This window comes from Micromys minutus, assembly GCF_963924665.1.
Source record: "Micromys minutus genome assembly, chromosome: 26".
Taxonomy (NCBI): domain Eukaryota; kingdom Metazoa; phylum Chordata; class Mammalia; order Rodentia; family Muridae; genus Micromys; species Micromys minutus.
This window is the reverse complement of record NC_137961.1, coordinates 16,210,621-16,230,196: the sequence shown is the minus strand read 5'-3', so window position 1 is coordinate 16,230,196 and position 19,576 is coordinate 16,210,621. Positions and strand designations below refer to the sequence as shown.

Genomic DNA, 19,576 nt, shown 5'->3' with positions numbered 1-19,576 from the left:
ATTTGCTAGACATGGTTTCTCTGTAGTCCCAGAACTCAGTCTATAGATTAGGCTGGCCTTGGATTTCACTGAGATCCACCAGCCTCAGTCTCCCAAAAACTGAGATTAAGGTGTGCTTTGTAATTCAATTAGCACCATTCACACTCTTTTAAGGGCTACACTCCGCGGTGATTTACACAATGCATTCTAATTCTATCCCAGACACTACGGTACTTCTTATAAACCCCTACTCCTTCAAAATAAGTTCAAACGTGTTTTTTCCAAACCCTGCAACCACTCCCGGAAAGAATTTTTTTAACCTGCTTTGTTCTCCTAAAAATCCTTAATGTTTGTCTAAGAAATAGCAAATTTCCTGTTAGACTATAGACTAGTACCAGGAATGTAAGCGTCTTTCTTCAAAAAAAAAAAAATTTTTTTTAAATACAGGATCCTACTATGTAACTCTGACTGTCCTTGAACTTGTTATGAGGGTACACTGGCCTGAAACTCACGGAGATCTGCCTACCTCTGCTTCCCAAGTACTGGGATTAAAAATACTATTGCCATGCCTGGTTCTTTCTTTAAATTTTATTGTTCTCTACTTCTATATAGACGTTTGTTCTGGTAACAACTACAGCTGCCATTTTGAGTATTCTCAAGTCTCACTGGAATTACAGAGTCCAGCAGTCACTCAACAGTGCTGTGTGACCACAGTCAGAAAAGAATACAATAAGCCAAAGCACCAAGTCTTGATTTGTACGGGCCTATATATCATTTATTTAAAAAAAAAAAAAACAGTTTTACTAGTTCCATTATTTCATAGAACACTTTAAACCTTTTTTCATTTAGATGTGTATATTTTCCTAGGCACTGTCCTAAACCTAGAACATAAAACCAAGAAAGAATATGAGACACTCAACCCTTCTTTATGGTGAATCACATTAAAAGTACACTCTTCATAAAAACAAATAATCCCCCAAAGAATTGTTTTCTAGATGACTGAGCTTCCAGTAAGACAAATGAGACTTGTTCATTTGCTCTCTCTTCCTCCCATCCGAATTTCTCTGTGTACTTCGTTAAAGTTCCTTTTTTGAGGGCTTTTGCGAACCTTCTTTAATTCAGTACATTCAGTACATCCAATTTAAGGATTCCCAAGGCCAGTTGGAGACGCTAAAGCAATTCTGTACACAAAACTACTGAACACCCCACCTTCTCCCCTGAAAACAACAGACTTGCTTTCTAATGGCAAGTCTTTATTCCTTCCTTACTGCATGATTTCCAAATATTCTCCACGCAAAGGCGATTCTCGTAGATAGGTCATGTCCTAATAGGTGAATTCCTTCCCCAAACTATTAGAGTGCTATGACAAATTGAGCAACAAGACCGCCGTTAGAAGAGAGATAGAAGAGAAAGACTTGGGATCCTGGTTACTCCGTATCCTGAAGGCATCAGACCCCGACACTACTGTCAAAGACCGGATGCCCAAGCTCACGCCTACGTCCCACCTGAAGTAAACCTGAGAGCCAAGACCCTCCTCAAGACTCAACGCTGACAGGACAAACTAAGCACTGCCAGCAGCAGCGCGTCTGACTCGACCGAAGCCGCTGGCTTCAAATCAAAGCTGGGAAAGACAGGGCCGCCGCCCAGGGCCACGGGGCTCGCATCGGGCTGGGGGAGGGGGTGTGGACCAGAGGACCCCCCAGCGCGACTGAGGGAGGACACGGCCCGGACGACCCCCGACTCCGCAGGAGGGGTGCCGGAGCTGAGGGGCTGTGTCGAAATCGGTTCCCGAAGCCTTACCTCAGCGCTCGGATGTTTAAAAGTATCTAAAAATAGCAGCTCCATGGACGAGTCCACCGCCATGTTCGCCGCGGGCGGGGGACCGGGAGATGACTTCCGGGGCAGCTCTCCAACCTCCCAGGCTGAGGCTCGGGCTAGGGGGAAACTGCGGCACTTCCGGTAAACAGGACGCCGTCGCAGCGAGCCTCGGCCAATCACATCGCATCTTGCTGCCTTCAGTCGTAAGCCCCGCCTTCTCCAGCGCGGCGGAGGGCGCCTTCTGAAAGCGCAAAGGGGCAGTAAAAAAAAAAAAAAAAAAAGAGAGAGGCGGGGACTACGGTGTTTGCAGTGGTCCAAATCCCGTCGTTCTCCCGAGCAGCGGCGCCACGACGCCTGCAAGGGGCTACGAGTTCTGGAGAAAAGAAGGAAACTGTGCCAAATCTAGACACACAGCACCATATGCCTCCCACGAGGCGTCCTTTTCAAACAAAACCATGCAATGAGCGAATCTGAAAAGACACTTTTCAAGAAGAAGAAAAGAGCGCACATTTGCTATCCAGCTTTCTGGAGGTGCAAACAGGAGAAAAAGGATTCAAGGCCAGCCTGGACTACATGAGACCCTGTCTCAAAAAAAAAAAAAAAAAAAAAAGCCTCAGCAAATGAAAGGAATAAAGTTTTAAAAGTAAAAAAATGATGAATGATCTAACGGGCTGATTATGAGGATTAATTCTAATAAAGTTTTAAAAAGTATATAATTGAAACGTCACAAATAGTTTAAGAGAGAGTATAACGTCTGTCTCTGGCTGACAAGCAACCTGCCAGTTCCAGCCCTTAAAAGACAAAGGAAGAGTTTGAGTTTGAGGCTAGCCTAGGCTACTCAGTGAGACCCTGCCTCAAGGTGTGTTTCTCTGTTTTAATTTAGTTTCTCTGTCAAGTGCTGGACATTTGAAACTATACATAGTCCTAGGGAGAGTGTAAAGGAGCTTTTTTCTATTCTGGTCCTCAAATTGTAGCTGCCAAACAAAAGCAGATAAGCAAAGCAGAAACTGACCATCAGGGAGAGGGCGGGATTGACCAGCTCAGGGTCTGGGCTATCTCCCTCTCACGGTTTATATAACTGTCTCTTTGTCAGGCTCTGCTGAGGAGGCTTGAAATGTCTCCTTGCCCTGTATGTTTGCCAGAATTGCTTTCAACTAGACACTGTCTATTCATTTGTTAGGCTTGTTCAAGGTCTTGTATTTGATCTCACGACCTTCTCTTAGGACATTTTTTTCTTTTTAAAACTGAGGTTTCACACTGAAGGCTGAAGGCCAGGGTTTTGCAAAAGACTGGCAGGCTGCCTAAATAAGAACCAGTACTCGAGCTGTCGGTGGGAGCCCCTTCTACATCCGCTGTTCCTGTCCATTTTCTACCTAACAAGACTATGTAGGGAGGGAACAGCCAGGAAACGTGTGTATTCCTCTCCCTCAACTAGAAAAGCCCAAAGAAAGATCTACAAACCCAAAATGCCCACGCACTTTTGTTTTTCTCCAGGTCTGGGAATCCAACCTACAAGCTTGAGAAGGTTAGGCAAAAACTCTACAATTTTTTTAATCTAATTAAGTAGCCTAAGCTGATGTGAAATTGCATTTCTCCTATGCCCACCTCCCAAAGTTGGGATAACAGGGATGTGCCCCTTTTAAGAACAGTTTCACAGTAAATTGCACAGACAGTGGAGAGAGATCCCATATTTTTTCTTTCCCCACTACAAGTCCCTTCTATTAATAACTTGAGTAACATTGTACATATATTACAACTGATCGGCCAAAATTGATATGTTATAATTACTGTGTGTTATACAGTTTTGACATATAAATTGTTATGTATCCACTGATAGAATCCCTTACAAAATAATTTGGAAGCCTTTCAACTCTCTCTTCTTCCTAAAAAGTAGGTTTGTGTGTATGTGTGTGTATATGGAAATTTTTGTGTGGGTATAAATTTTCATCTCATTAAGCTCAGAACAGTCATGAGACCATATGATAAAAGGACCATCTTTGTAAGAAATTACCAAATTGTCTTCTAAATATTTATTTCATTTTGAATTTTAACAAGCATTAAGAGTTACTGATATTTTATGTTGACAATGTTTTAGATTTTTGTCTATTGTTATATGTATGTATTACTACCCCACTGTCTAAACTTGCAATTATCTAATGACATATTTATTATTTATGTCTTTGCCACCCATACATATTTGGCAAGGTCCTACTCTTTTTAAATTTGTATTACACTTAATTTATTGTATCGTGATAGGCTGGGTGTGCCATAGTGTATAGAGGTCAGAAAACAACTTGAGAGAGATGATTCTCTCTTTTCACAATGCAGATCCCAGGGATGAAACTCAAGATCATCAGGCCCAGTGACAGGCAACCTCACCTGATGAGCTGTTTCATCAGTATTTACCTTTAAAAACATCTGGCAATCTATGTCCTAAACTGGAGCATGCGGACAACTTGAATTCAATGATGTGGTTGAATTCATCACACTCAGTGATGTAGAGAACATAACTAGACTTCTAAGAAAACAGATTCATCTGGGTCTGAGTCAGACTTTCTCACTATGCACAACACTGCACTTAAGTCTTTCAGCCATCCCCAAATAGACTGAATCCCCAATGCAGAGGTATTTTACATGCCCATTCTTTTGCTTACACCAAACTCTTTGCCTTGACCAAGACATCTTCAAAATGGCTTTCAAAATTATTCAGATACCCAGTGACACACATCCATACACACAACACACATACACACACACACACACACACACACACACAGAGTTGAGGAAGTAAAAACTTATTCACAGGTACATAATATTCAAAGGAACAACCTACCTATGCCAGCTTCATTTCCGAGACAAAACTAAAATAAAATTTATGATATAGTCAACTTACTAAACAAGGAGCAATGATCCCTAGGCTTCATCACTTTGGGCCTGTGGTGAGGCCAAACTCATGGCATGGTAGTGGGAACACTCAGAGCAGAGGCAGTTAGAGCTATACAAATTCAAGACTATACAAATAGGGAGTTCCAAACCAGCTATACAGTAAAAACCTATTAGCTGGGCCTTTGATCCCAGCACTTGAGAAGCAAAAGCAGTCAGATATTTGAGTTCTAGGCCAGCCTGGTCTACAGAGTAAGTTCCAGGACAATGAAGGCTACATAGAGAAACACTTATCTTATATTTTTTGTTGTGAGGCTAGCCTGTAATGGCTAACCATCTCTTCATCCCAGGGAATCCTTCTCAAAAAAAAAAAAAATAAGAAGAAGAAGAACAAGAACAAGAAGAGGAGGAGGAGGAGGAGGGAGTTCCTATGGTACTTTGGATAGGCTCATACATTTGAAGACATGATTTCCAGTTAATGAAACTGAGAAAGGTTAGGAGATGCAGACATGTTAGAGCAGGTGTGTTTATAGAGAAGGGCTTTGATGGAGGTTTCCAAAGCCCTAAGGATCCAGGTTTCCCTTTCTGCCTCAAAGTTATGTCTCAAGTCTTGAGCTCTCAACTACTCCAGTACCATGCCTACATCAGCTGTCATGCTCCCCACCATGATGCTCAGGGACCCACCCTCTAAAATGGTAAATAAGCCCTCAATTAAATGCTTTCCTTTATGAGTTGCCTAGGTCATGGTGTCTTTTCACAGCTGTAGAAGTAGAGGTAGGCAGATGTCCATGAGTTTGAGGCCAGTCTGGTCTACACAGTAAGTTTCACATCAGCCAGGGTTATTACACAGAGAAACCCTGTCTTACAAAGAGCAAAAGAAAATTGACATAAAAGAATAGGTACTCTTATTCACAACAAATGTTCCAAGATTCCAAGTGCAAACATCCTACACATGCAGTGTGTTTTCCATACATATGCACACAAATGTAAAGTCTTTTTCATCATAACATTGTTCTTATATTACACTACATCTCTTGCTATTGAAATAGCCACACAAAACTACCACAAAATATTTTTTCTTTACAATTTAATGACTAGAAGATTTGCTCTTAATCATGTCTTAGCTACTGTTGTATTGCTGTGAAAAACCATGAATAAGGTATCTCATATAAAAAGAAATCATTTGGGTGTAGCTTGCTTACAGTTTTAGAAGGTTAGTCCATATTCATCATGTCAGGAAGCAGACAGGCATAGTGTTGGAGCAGGAGCTAAAAGCTTTATATCCCGATCCACAGGCAGAAGGCAAAAAGTGAAACGGTGGCCCTGGGACAGGCTTTTGAAACTTCAAAGTTCAACCTCAACGATACACCTCCTCCAAAAAGGCCACACCTCCAAATGCTTCCCAAACAGTTCCACTGAGGTGAGCATTCAACTATGGCAGGGGCATTCTCATTCTCATACAGAACAAATTTTTAGCAACCTCAGTTCAGTTTTTCCTTTCCTAACTGCATTCTTTTTTTCAATTAAAGGAAGTAACTTATGACTTAACTTTAAAATGTTCAACCTGCTGGACATTACTACTGACAACAGTTAATCTTCTTGGTCAACTTGACTAGATTTAGAATAACTATGGAAATACACCTCTGGTGTGTCAATGATGGTATTCCTAGAAATGTTTAACAGAGAGACAAGACCTGTCCTGAATGTGGGAGGCCCAGACTGAATAAGGAAATCAAGCCGAGCACTGGAATTCATCTCTCTGCCCTCTGAGTACAGACATAATATGGTTGTGCCATGCCCTTTATTTCTTGTGGCCTATACACCCTTAAACTATGAGCCAAACTAAATCTTCACTTAAGCTGGATCAGTAACTAAGGGTACTTGCTGCCAAGCCTGCTGACCCAATTTAGTCCCTGAGGTAATAAAAGAAGGAGAAAATCGACTCTAAAGTTCTACTACGTCCAAACACATGCCACATACGCTGTGGTATCATACACACACACGCACACATACACACACACACACACACACACACATACACACACAAATAAATAAATATCACATCAACAAGAAAGGTCACTAAAATGATACTTTTGTGCGTAGGAAAGGTTTTTGATTTTTATTGATAAGATATGAAATCTGTTTGCATTACACCTTTCAAAAGGCAAACATAACATTTTACTTTCTGGAAAGTTTTCTAGACAGAAACAGAGGCAGTGCACTTAACACCAGAGGATAAGCTTCTTTGTTCCTCCTGTGAACTAGACACACTCTTGTCTCCTTAATGCAGGCTTGTGTCAAACTTCTCTCCCAAATTCTACTAGAACAGCAATTGAAGGAGACCTGAGTGAACCTTTTCCAGAAATTACAATGAAGATTCAGATCTTACAATTGGGTCCTTTCAAGTAATAACATGTCAGAAAACATTTTTAAAAGTCACTCTTCCTCAGATGAGCCCCATGTTGGCTTACTACAACACATCTGAGCAAGTAGGGGAGATTTATAGCAGTATATATAACCTATAGTATGCCATGTTCTTAGAACCATGCAATGGGCCAGAGACATGAGACACAGTCAACTAAGCTGACAGCTGTTAGCCTTATATTCACTAGATTAAAAATGTGTTGCTTCAAGCTTCTTGAGCTGTTTATTCAAGTAACATTCAAGGACAGTTTTCTTAGCTGATGGGAGGAGATATGCTGGGCCTTTCTGTCAGTACGGCTTGTCTAGAGAGATAATAAGGTGGACTACCAGGCAACTTAGAGCTCTGTATTTAAACCAGAATATGTTTGGTTCTTCTTCTTCTTTTCTTCATCTCTTCTTCTTCTTCTTCTTCTTCTTCTTCTTCTTCTTCTTCTTCTTCTTCTTCTTCTTCTTCTTCTTCTTTGTCTCATTCTGCTTCTGTAACAGAGAATTTGACCTCCAATTTGTCCTGTAGCCAGTGATGACCATGAACTACTGATCCTCCTACAACCACATCCGGGTGATGGGGTTAGAGGTGTAACCACACATCCAAATTACAAGGAAGAACCAACTCATGGCCGACACTCAACTAACCAAGCTATACACCTAGCCAAAAGGCAGAGTTTTAAAGTAAAGGATTGTGCATTAAATTAGTATCATAAAGAAGTCATATTTGATAGAAAAACAATGGTCTGCTTAATCTAAGTTACCAAGTGAAGATAAAGGAACTGGTAGCCAACAGAGCTAAGACCTTTGGGCAGTGTGCTCTTCTGAGCACAAAGGTGGCTGGAGCGGTGTTGCTTCCCTGCAGCTAACATTGGCCATAATGAAGTCATTTGATAGAATGCTTGAAGCCCTGGATTTGATCCCAGCACGGCATAAGCCAGCATGAGAGTGAAAACCTGTAATCCTGCACTTGAGAGACTGAGATAGGAAAATTGTGAGTTAGAAGCCAGCCTGAGCTACACAGTCAGATCTGTCTAAAAATAAAAGAAAAGCTCTTGTTTTCATTTCATTTAATCAGCATGTATAGGATATAGTATGCTCAAGCAAGAGAGTTAGAGGATACACATCAATCTACTCTTTCTCAGAGAGTGAGAGGTCTTCAGCCTCAGTTTAAAACTTTCTAAATAAATTTCCTCTGGAGAAAAACAGAACCTGGAAGCATTATAAATTATGATGACATTTCTACTTTTAACTTTAAATTATTTATTATTATTATGTTTGTATATGTACATGTGTGTGCATGATTGGAAGGTTTCCTCTGTGAAGGGCTGCCCAAGAAACACAGTCTTGGCACCATTAAGCTCTGAAACCACAGTAATATCAGGCGCCTACATCCTTTCCACCACCTTCATGAATGAGAAGTTCCCGTTGTGTTTTTGTGCAGAGCTTGTACAGAATTTCCCCACTGATTATGTGTAATATGTCAATGCCTTTGAAAGCTTCTTCCTACATGTAAGCTGGTTTAAAGGGTGCTAAGAAAATCAGAGTCCAAAAATAAATAAAACAAAGTTCTCCACTGCAAAACAGAAAAACTCAACAATCAATAATTTATCAAAAAGATTTATATGTTAAATTCTCAATCCACAATCCATCCACGCGATAGACTTGCAATCAGTTGACAAAGATATAAACTGCCTACCTAGATAAAACAAATTAACCTATAGAAACCCTTGAAAATATTCATATCTACCTACAGCCCATTAAGACTACCTGGATCTAGATCCTCTTTCTCCGTCTACATCTTGATTCTCTTTCTGCTCCTCTCTTCCTCCCTCCTTTCTAGACTTTCCCCTGCCTACCCTTCCTTCTCGTCTAGTGTTAGGCTGGACCCACTTTGTTGCATAATGACATCATCCTACAGCAAGTGGCTATTATTTCAAACTGTGTTAGCTCGTCATGATAGAGGAGCACTTGACACTAAGAATGGTAGGAGCAGCTCAGTCCAGTTTCTGCCTGGAATTTAATCTATGTTTATTTGATAGTCTTGTTAGCTCTTTCTGCTCATCTTGAGCTTGGGACCTATAGGCACAATGTAATTTCTAATGTATTTGTAGAGTTTTAGCCACTTGCTGAGGCACTTTAGACATGGAGACTAGGCCATTGTTGGACATAAAGAGGAGGGAAGGCTGAATGGGAGAATGATCTCTACTAGTAATTTGACCTGGTGAGAAAAGCTGCTACCATCCTGAAAAGATGTCTATAAAAATGATCAGATTTAGGAACTAGCCAAATCTTGCCGGAGTAACTTCAGTAAAATCAATTCTCAGTATTTCCAGGACTAAGTTCCCTTTCCAGACACCCAGAGGTACTGGCTTTCCTCCTCTTAGGTTCACCTGGGCTCAGCAGCAGATAATCTTTTCAAGCCTTTCATCTATGTGGTGTAGAAAGTTCCATCTCTGATTATTCTTTCAATTTGATTGACCCTGGGTGTGTACTCTAATGTATTTCAATAGAATGGATAGCCCTAAGACTTCTGGTAGAATGGGGTATCCATCTGGGAGACCCCACCAATCCTCTTGCCTTGGTGGACCCTTGACGTCTGGTTCCATTTTTACACTCTCTCGTGTGTGTAGAATACTCTAGCTGCTATAGGTCTGGCTCAGGCAGGAGAGTGAGCTCTGAGGAAGGGTTTAATGTTTTCAGTGGCCCTTCTGGCACTGAGGCTGTAGGCTTATATTTTTCAAAACCTAGATTCATAAGGGTACTTAAATGCTTTAACCTCCCTTCTAGCCCACCGCCTACCAGAGGTGGTAGTCTCATTCAAGTCAATTGGCCACAACTCTAACCCAGAATCAGCCCATTTAAAAGCAAGGCCCATGGTGCCAGAGGCAGATAGAAAAATGCATCCCTTTAGGTCTAAGACATTCTATGCAGTTTTTTCCCTGGATCCAATAGACTGAGAAAAGTTAAAAGGTGTGTGACAATCAAGCGGATAATTTCCACCCTCTTATTTACTTCTGAGTCCTGAACAGGATGATCGTCTCTGGTGACTGGCTGAATGACAGGGAGTAGTGGAGTGTTCCAAGGTGAGTGGCAGGGAACAATAAGTTCCTGCATCTCTACGGTAACTAACGTGCTTCCTAATGCCTGCCTTAGCTTCTCTTGAGATTGAGTACTTACTGCTTTCTCATTACAGTCAAGGCTGAGTCAAGATAAAAGAATGAGCCACAATACTTCATCCAAGTCTCCCTTCTAGTGGGGAGTTGAAGTGGAAACTTCTAGTTCCTTTGGAAAGTTAGCTATGTCAAATGGTGTTTTGACAGGGCTCACAGGTGAAATGATGTTTTGCTAAAGCAAACACATGAATGGCTGTTTTCCTGAAGCAGACACAGGTAAAAGGATGTTTGAGGCTTGATGAAAGAGTATAAATATGACCCCGCAGACAATGGGAGGTGAGCACAGTGCGTTGGTTTGGTTTCCTCCACCTCACGATTCTTCACTAAAGACATGCATGTTCGCCTTACATAGCATTGTTAAGCTCAACTTGTGGTAACGCAGTCACTGAGAGTCAACCTCGCCCAAGAACTGCTTGTGAGGTTCCTGCAGCAGCTTGCCATTTCAGCAGCCTTGCCTCGAACCAGTTGGCGAGCCTGGTTTCTTCAGGATTGAACTACAGCTGCCTGGTGTCTGCTTGCTGAAAGGACTGGACTGTAGCTGCCAGATCATGCCTGGTGACCTATTTGTCCCCTAGAGCCCTTATCATTTCTGTAACTTCCTGGAAATACCTGGTACCACCTGGGTGACAAAAGCAATATTAACAGCCAGCTGCTTTTCATCCAGCTAGTTTACCAGGCAAGTAAACCACCCAGAGGTGCCCCAAGAGCTCAGCAGGAGAATCATGATTTCCCTAAATTACCTCTACTACCTTTGAGAGATTCATTGGCTTTCTAGTTGGTACTCCTCATTCTGGTCAGGAGGTCCCAGAGCTAACCCCATTACCTAGATCAATGTTTGGATCCCAGATCAGTCTAGTCAAGGGCAATATTTGCTAAGTTTGTCCCTGTCTTTGCCACAGTTGCCCCAGTACCTATAACAGGCTTCCTGGCTTCAGTCATGATTCAACCCTCTCCTAAGTAGTAAAAAGTGTATCTAAAGGTGTCTTACAATCATCCCGGGTGGGTTGATGGGTATAGAAAACAGTTTCTAATAGGCTGATGAGGGCCTAAGGTTTCTCAGAGAATGGAGGATTTGGGGTCTTATATACATTGCTGACTGAAAAAGAAACCAAAGAAGGGGGCCTGAGCCTCTGTTCCCCATCAGCTCTTTGCATCATTGGTAGTGGGAGACCATTAAGGGCTCCCTCTCTGAGAATGGCTGGGGTCTGTCAGCTGGAGTAGAACACCCCAGGAATGTGGTGGACACCTTCATTTATATGCCAAAACTAACAAGGACAGGAGGATGTATCCTGCTCTATCTTTGGAGTCTGGGTCTGTAATCTTGTCTAACCCCTCCTAATGTCCAGACGCTGAGAACAACTTGCCAATTGGTTCTATCTCAAGCATACTTCAGCCAGCAATTCTAGCTTCTGTTTTTTTTTTTTTTTTTTTTTTTTACACTTCCACTCAAAAATATCATTTTATTAAACAGGTTTGTATTTGGCATATTGTAATTACTGTGTGTACTCCATTTATAGTCACTCATAATTTCAAGACACGTTTATATGCATGGAGCTCAGGAGTGTCACAGAGCTGATGCTTTCCTTGTAATCTGAACGTCTCACTACTATTTATGTTTCACAGAAAGGAGTTGTTTTGGATGTGACCTTATTTACTTACATACAATCAACTTTCCCCATAATTAGGAAAGCATGGGTGTTAGGGGAAGGATGAAGAGAGTGGGGGGCATATGGCCCATGGAGGTGCGGCGAGGCCTGAGGGCAAGGGAGATGCCTCTGAGGGGTCCATGTTGGGAATCCCTTCCCTGAGGGACCAGCCACACAACAGTATAGTACGGAATAGAGTTTATTCAGGTCATGGGAGAGTTAAGAGAGTGGTAGAGGCAGAGAGAGAGAAGTAGAGGAGTAAAGGCCGGCCATGAGCACGTGGGAGAGAGGGGGGAAGGGAAATGGGAGAGCAAGGCTGCAAGAGCACAAGGTCGTTGTGATCTCTTAACTGCTTCATGCTTGTTTGGGGCGATGTTTTTAGAGAGTCCAGAAAAGTGGGGTTAGGGATGTTTGTCCAGTCTTAAGAGTTGGCTGTTTCCTTGTTGTCCAGGGTCTGTGGAACCATCTGAGGATAGGTCAGAAGTAACAGGTCCAGTTGAAGCATCTGTGTCTGTGAGAGAAGGCTGAAGTATCTGTAGGTTGCTTCTCTGGAGCTGTTCTAGATGTAATAAGCACCTGGACTTGACAAGATGCTGGAACAAACATATGTATACATTATAGGTAGAGATTAAGTACATTTGGTTTGGAAGAAAGATTTTTCAGGAGCAGTCCTAATGCTGCCATTCCTCCCCTTTTCTCATTATAAAAGGAGAAAAAACGGGAGGGGGAGGCTGATGGTGAAAGGGAAATAGGGGCGTCAAGTCTCATTGGCTACTTCCTGCTGTCTTGGGGTGTTGTAAGGGGGTGCAGCTGGCTTTCACCATCGGGATCCACCTGGCAGATGTTCACATCAGGCTCCTCTATGTACAGTGGCTGGTAATCCTGTAACAGGAAGTGCTGGAAGTCTGTGAGTTGGGCAGCTGTGGCACATGGCGGCGGCAGCGGTAGCAGCAGCAGCGGCGGCGGCGGCGGCGGCGGCGGCAGGGAGATGGTCACTGCAGCAGTGAGCGGAACGAGAAACAGTACGGGAACTCGAGGCAGTGGCGTCGGTTAAGAGGAATAGGCAACCGCAGCGCCAGCCGTGCAGCCAAGGCTATGCCGAGCCCGATGGGGTGGGCCTGGGTGGTCGGCAAGGACTGGTCATGAGAAAATCTAGGTCCCTGCGCAGGTTTGGCTTAACTATCTCAGTAAAGCAAGAAAAATTTTAGATGTACATTTGAAACCCACATTTGAAATCTAGAGGAATCCCACCTTTTAGAATAGGTAGTGAGCTTTAGGCAGATGTACTTATCTGGGTGGAGTCTTATTTGGTCTATTGGAGGTAGATCTGATTGGGTTTCCTATAGCTTATAAGTTTATAAGAGATAACAACATGAGTTAACAACATAAACATTTTTAAGATGAGCCTTTATGGAGCAGAAGGAGCAAGAATTGTATGTAGTGGCAAAGGAAGTTTAACAAGAGGAAACATGAAGCATTAATGGAACCAGAGCTTACTTAAGAAAGTAACCATATATCTGAGCTACTTGTTAGAAAATAGAAATCTGTTTTTTTTTTTAGTTGTTAAACTGCAGTTACCTTAGCTGTCAATGTAGTCAGAAATCTGGCTTAGAATAAATAAAACTTTAATCTAGCAAGCAGAATAAGATTGAAAGTAATAAAGGGAAACAAAACATGCACGAGACAGGCACTATTGCACACAGGTGAGAAAGTGCAGTTGGGGCACTGGAGGCACTCACATACAGGGAGGGGGTTTGGTGCTGTGGCAGCAGGACAAGGCTAGGTGTTCCGGCCAGGGGGCGGGCCACCCCGCCCCTCGGTGGGCGGGGAGTACCTGTGCTGCCGCCTTGGCAGGGGACCACGTGTGTGATCTGCTAGGCAGGAGGCTGCTTACTAGGAGGCCTGCTTTCACGGTTTCCCTAGGGACTGCCAGCAGGGTCAGGGTCCCTGCAGAAACCCAATCGCCACCCTTCTGCTCGCTGCCCGAGCGGCCGGAGCCTGGGGCACTAGGCCCACAGCACATCAGCCTGCTCTGAAGCTCCTCCTGGAGCGGCGGAGCGTTGTGGCTGGCTGCTGCCCCTTTCAGGAAGCCCACCTACTGGCAGGCTCTACTAGCTCCAGATTCCTGCCGCAGGCCCAAGCAACCAAGGCTGAGCCTTCCGCAGGACAGGATACCTGCTCACTGGGTCCCAGCGGACAAAGAGTCTGGGACAGAGACCAGGATGGAGAAAGCACATGTGGGATGGGAACAGCTAGGTCTAGCAAACAGTCTCAAGCAGAGGCTAGGAGAAGGGCCAGACCTTCACACAGAACAGATAGCTAGGGAGGGAGTGCAGTTTATTGGTTTCTGATCACTGTAAATTAAGCTAAAGCATCCCAGGAAATAGGGACAAAGGCGGCGAAAACAATCCCATGGCTGAGGGTAGGTATAGCTGCCATGGGGGCGCAAAACTCGGAGGCTGTGCTCCACGGAGGTGGCCCATGGGTGAGAGTCAGCAATGGGGTTAAAGGGGAGGCGGTGCTCCAGAATGAGATCCAGGCCTGGCCTGGGTCTAGTAAAAAGAGGAGGGGGGTCCCAAGGGAAAAAGTCCTAGAATGACGGTCAGTAAAATCATCTGTCCTCAGTGGTAGTTCAGGAACACTTCCCTGGGACCTCGTGGATGCTTACTCTGACCAATGTGGGGAGGGAGCTTACCGGGTCTTGGGCTAGTGAGCCTCGGGATGCGAACCTGCATTTTCTTGAGGCTCTGGCACCAATCCAAGGTTGTTAAAAGTCACAGAATGAAAGGAAAGAGAGATCTGGTCGTGAGGAAATCTAACATCCCCACACGGGGCACCAATGTAAGGAAAAGATGACGGGGCACCAATGAAAGGAAAAGTCACAGGGCACCAATGTTGTGAAAGGATAACGATCCGAGTCACGGCACCAATGTTAGGGGAAGGATGAAGAGAGTGGGGGGCATATGGCCCATGGAGGTGCGGCGAGGCCTGAGGGCAAGGGAGATGCCTCTGAGGGGTCCATGTTGGGAATCCCTTCCCTGAGGGACCAGCCACACAACAGTATAGTACGGAATAGAGTTTATTCAGGTCATGGGAGAGTTAAGAGGGTGGTAGAGGCAGAGAGAGAGAAGTAGAGGAGTAAAGGCCGGCCATGAGCACGTGGGAGAGAGGGGGGGAAGGGAAATGGGAGAGCAAGGCTGCAAGAGCACAAGGGCAGGAGAGGCCAAGAGCCTAGCTTCTGTTTTGTTTCCAATTTGTAAATTGGTAGTGGTCACAGTGTGAGACTTCCTAGACCTCCAACTCTATAAATGTACTTACCCCTATTTATGGTTGTTAACCTTTGAGCCTCTGAGTTGTGGAACTTGCCAGCATATAGGGCCTGACTCCAAATAGTGGGTCTTTAGTTTATGGCAACCATGGCCTCAAGCTCTCCAGAGCTTCCAATTCTAACTTGGACTCTTGTTTAGGGCCCAAAACCTCAGCTCTGAGTCTGAGGTCTCCCAGTATCTCACTGGGACCTCTAAATGTTACTGAGTTTGAGACTACCAGGGAAAGACTCCTAGACTCAAATTCAGATTATAATTATCCAAATTTATTAAAACTGCTAGCAGAGCAGATGACTCTAATACAAATCAGAGATATGTCACCCAGAAGAGGGAGAAGAAAGAGCTTTTAAAGGTAAAAAAAAAAAACAAAAAAAAAAAACGCAGTCACTTTATTTCTGCAGAATTAACACCTTCATGAGGAACTGCCTTACTCCTCTTGCATCCTCTTGCATCCATCAACAAGTGAGTTTACAGAAGCCAGAGCAAGCAGTTAATCATTTGATCACAATTACACATTCTGGGGAGTGGGCAAGGAATCAGGGTTTCCAGAAACTTATCTTCCAAAAATTTATGTCAGAGGTAAATGTCAACTAAAATAACTAAAATAGGTACCTAATACAAGATGGAGTTAGCCATCATAATTGTATACAACTGTAATGCCAACGTTTGGAAGTCTGAGCCCTAAGATATACAGCCAAACCCCGTCTAAAAATATTTTTAAGCCAGGCATGGTGTACACACCTGTAATTCCCCCATTTAGAAAGCAGAGGCAGGAGGATCATGAGTTTGAGGGCCAGTCTAGGTTAGAAAATGAGGCTCTGTTAACAAATAAAATTTCCAGAGAGAGGCCTGTTTCCTAAGTATCATAGGAAAGACCATAAACACACCTACTTCCTCTCTTTGTCTCTAGTTGTCCTTTGCCATGATACATACATCCCAATTAAATACACCTCATTGAGCATTCTATGCACAAACCATAATAATATACACCTCCAAGTCTTGCTCATGAGCTACCCCAAGCCTGCCATTCTCACCTCTTCTTCCAATCTAAACCTTATCCCTTCTCCATTTCAGTTCATTCTCTCATGATGCCTTCACATACTTTACTGGGTAACATTACTCCACAGTTTGCCATAACATTGCACCAAGAGTATTACACTTAAAGTACCTGTGTGTGTACCTTTGCTCTCATCCCCAGCTCCTCAGAGAGCAGAGACTGCACTGTTCTCTTCTGTACTCTCAGTACGTACCCCAGGTCCCATCATCTACCTCCAATTCCTGTTTAGTGAATTAAACAAACGAGAAATGATTTAGTTTAGTACAATTTACTCCTTTGAATTTCACACATTAGGTAAAATTAATTTTTGCTACTACTTGGTAGATAATACAGTCTCCCAAACTCTAACACACACACACACACACACACACACACACACACACACACACACGAAATAGTGGATCATTACATATTATTAACTGTAGTTTTTATCTGTTATGAAAAATTCAGATTTCCAACTTCTCACAAAAAGAAACTAAGACCCTAAAACCAGTGGTATCGCTACAAACACAAGTGTAACCTTTTAAGAAGTCTCTTCAGGGAACTTGAGATGTAGGTAAATTGTCTGCCTAATACTTGCAAAGGCCTGGCCTTGATACCAAACATTGCATAAAAATGGGATGCTAAAACACACCTGTAATCCCAGCAGTCCTGTGTGGTAAAGTGTTGAACGATATTTGATCACACTGTGAAACCCAAGACTGTATACTGGAAGAAGAAAAAAAAACCTGTCTGTAATTGTGGTGTGGCTCAGCTTTAGCATACAACTTAATTCAAGAGCTTTCTGTCAATTGTAAACAAGATTAGATAAAGTCAACCACAGGTCAAGAGGTGGAACAGCAACCAGTTGGCAAGAAGTGAACGTAGAAAACAACCACAGAGAGTGAGAGGAAGTCAGGAAGATGGATAGAAAAGAACACACAAGAGGTAGAAAGGGGGACATTCCCTTTGGAGGGTTTTTAAGAGCGTGTAGAGAAGGAGTGCTGGCTTTTTCCTTCTGGGATGTCAGTGGAAGAGGAAGGTCAGCTTCCTGGGTAGTTTGCCTCTCTGAGCTAGTAGGCTTTCACTTCAACATCTGGCTCCTGCATCTTCAATTGGTAAACTCAAAAGATTGATATTTTGTTGTTAAAAACAACAGCAGAGACAGGAAGATCAGAAATCTTTGCCTACATAAGAGTACTGGAAACCCTGTCTCAGACAGACAGACAGACAGATAGATAGATAGATAAGTAGGTAGGTAGGTAGGTAGGTAGGTAGACAGACAGACAGACAGACAGACAGACAGACTCCTTGCCCGGCAGCATATTTCCTGAGTGAGGACAGTGTATGTTTTGTTTCCAGGAGACGGTTTGCAGACAATAGACATCTTGAAAGTTAGCTTTGGTGGACACAAGTGTCCCAGTGTTACAATTCTCTCTTTGGAAACTTCTCCTTTACACTTCCCATGCCCCAGATGCTCACAGAATCATTGAACCCATCCGCTGTACAATGAATGCTTTCAGATTAACCTGTCTACATGACAACCACTATGGCTTCAAAGCTGGGATCAGAACCCTCAGCTGGAAAGCCAGAACCCTTCCCATAACTGCCCCACCTTTCTGATGAATTCAGAGACACTGGAGGCTGAAGTCGTGAAACTAATCCGTGAATGGCTATCAGCTGAGATTACTGTCACCTGCTAGCGGAGTTAGTCTAATGCAGCAACACAGAATTTTATCATTTTGATTTTTTTGTTTTTACTTTTAAGATTAATTTATTTATTTCATGTGTGCGAGTGTTTTGCCTGAAGGGACCAGTGTTGACACAGGAAACACCAAGACCAAGTTCTCTGCACAAAGGAGATGTCTTTGCTCCAGAGGAACAAAGGGAAAGGAATAAGAGACAAAGGCAAGAGACAGAGGACAAAAGAGAAGGAAAAGGGTGTAAGGGAGAGGAAGAAGGAATGTTTGCTCTAGAGGGACAGAGGACTGCCTCTGGATAGAGACAGACAGACATGGTCTAAAGGCAAATAGGAGTTTATAAAGGTAAAAGGAGAAACCCTGTGTTAGGAGAGGTGTTTAATTTTGAGTGGACAGGCTAGTTAGGGTAGCCAAAAAAGGCTTTTGATTACCAGACTTTAATACTTTGATAGCTGGACCATGGATATATGGTCCATGGAGGTGCAGGGAGGCCTGGGGGCAAGGGGGATGCTTCTGGGAGACCCATGTTGAGGATTCCTTCCCCCTGAGGGACCAGCCACATGATGGTATAGTACAGAATAGTTTCTTCAGGTCATGGGGAGTTAAGAGGGTGGTAGAGGCAGAGAGAGGAGTAGAAAAGTAGAGGAGGAGAGGCCGGCCATGAGCACATGGAGGGGGGGAGGAAGGGGGAGAGGAGGGGCAAGGGTGGGAGAACAAGAGAGCAAGAGAGAGAGAGGAAGGCAAGAGCAAGAGAGGAGGGGGCAAGCAGCCCCTTTAATAGTGTCAGGTCACTGGGGCGGAGCATACCTGGGTATTGCCAGGTAACTGAGGGCTGGGGTATACCTGGCTGTTGCTAGGTAACTGAGGGGTGGGGTTTACAGAATCCCAACACCACTACTCTATGAAATCAGCTTATTCTCCCTTTCAGCATGCACTGCAGAAACAAACTGTGGAAGACCTCTAGCTCTCCGGAACAGCCCCCCTCCCCATGCTTCCAGCGCCAGATTGGGGCCACTGCGACCTCTAGCCTAGACTAGGAGACTGCCAGGGTCTCAGCTTCTCCAGTGCGCCGGCCGCTATTGGCTGAAAGCCAAGTGAAGAAATTCCTTTCATACACACTCACACTGTTCCCTGGAGAAGCCTGGCTGACGCATGGGTGTGAATGCCACTCGGCATTTACCTTTATACTTTGCTAGATTGTGATCTTGTAAGAAAAAGAAAGTTTTTGGCGGGGGGTGAGGTTGGGCTGGGAGAGGAGCTGGGGAAATGAATTCTGGACACTGAACCCAGGGTCTCTTTCACACTAAGCATATGCTTTTCCAGTGAACTGTAAACCAATTCCTTTGGAAGTGATATTAAATTCTTTCCTAGAGTCAGTACAATGAAAGAGTTGGTGTTTAGTTAACATACATAAGATGAAGGTATGTGTAACTGTGCAGGGTAGTGCACACCTATGAAACCTAACAATGGAGGGAACAGCTGACTTGTGGACCTCTGACTTCCATATGAGTAACACGCATCTACACCCACCCCCACACCTCCACCCACCAAGTTAGTACACAAATAAATGCAATTTAAAAAAAAAAAAAAAAAAGACGTTCTG

The 19,576-nt window shown here is 43.6% G+C and overlaps 1 protein-coding gene across 2 annotated transcripts in view; it reads right to left on the bottom strand.

Moving 5' to 3' along the window:
* VIRMA (vir like m6A methyltransferase associated) overlaps positions 1-1,884 on the bottom strand; it is a 54,386-nt gene extending 52,502 nt beyond the window's left edge. Inside the window, exon 1 of one of the 2 annotated variants that reach the window (XM_080938617.1) lies at positions 1,780-1,884. In XM_080938617.1, coding sequence (XP_080794743.1) covers positions 1,780-1,842 — 63 coding nt within the window. In that variant the 5' untranslated portion in view covers positions 1,843-1,884. The remainder of the gene's footprint in view (positions 1-1,779) is intronic. The other variant, XM_080938616.1, reaches the window with a different exon arrangement.
* Positions 1,885-19,576: the final 17,692 nt, after the last annotated feature.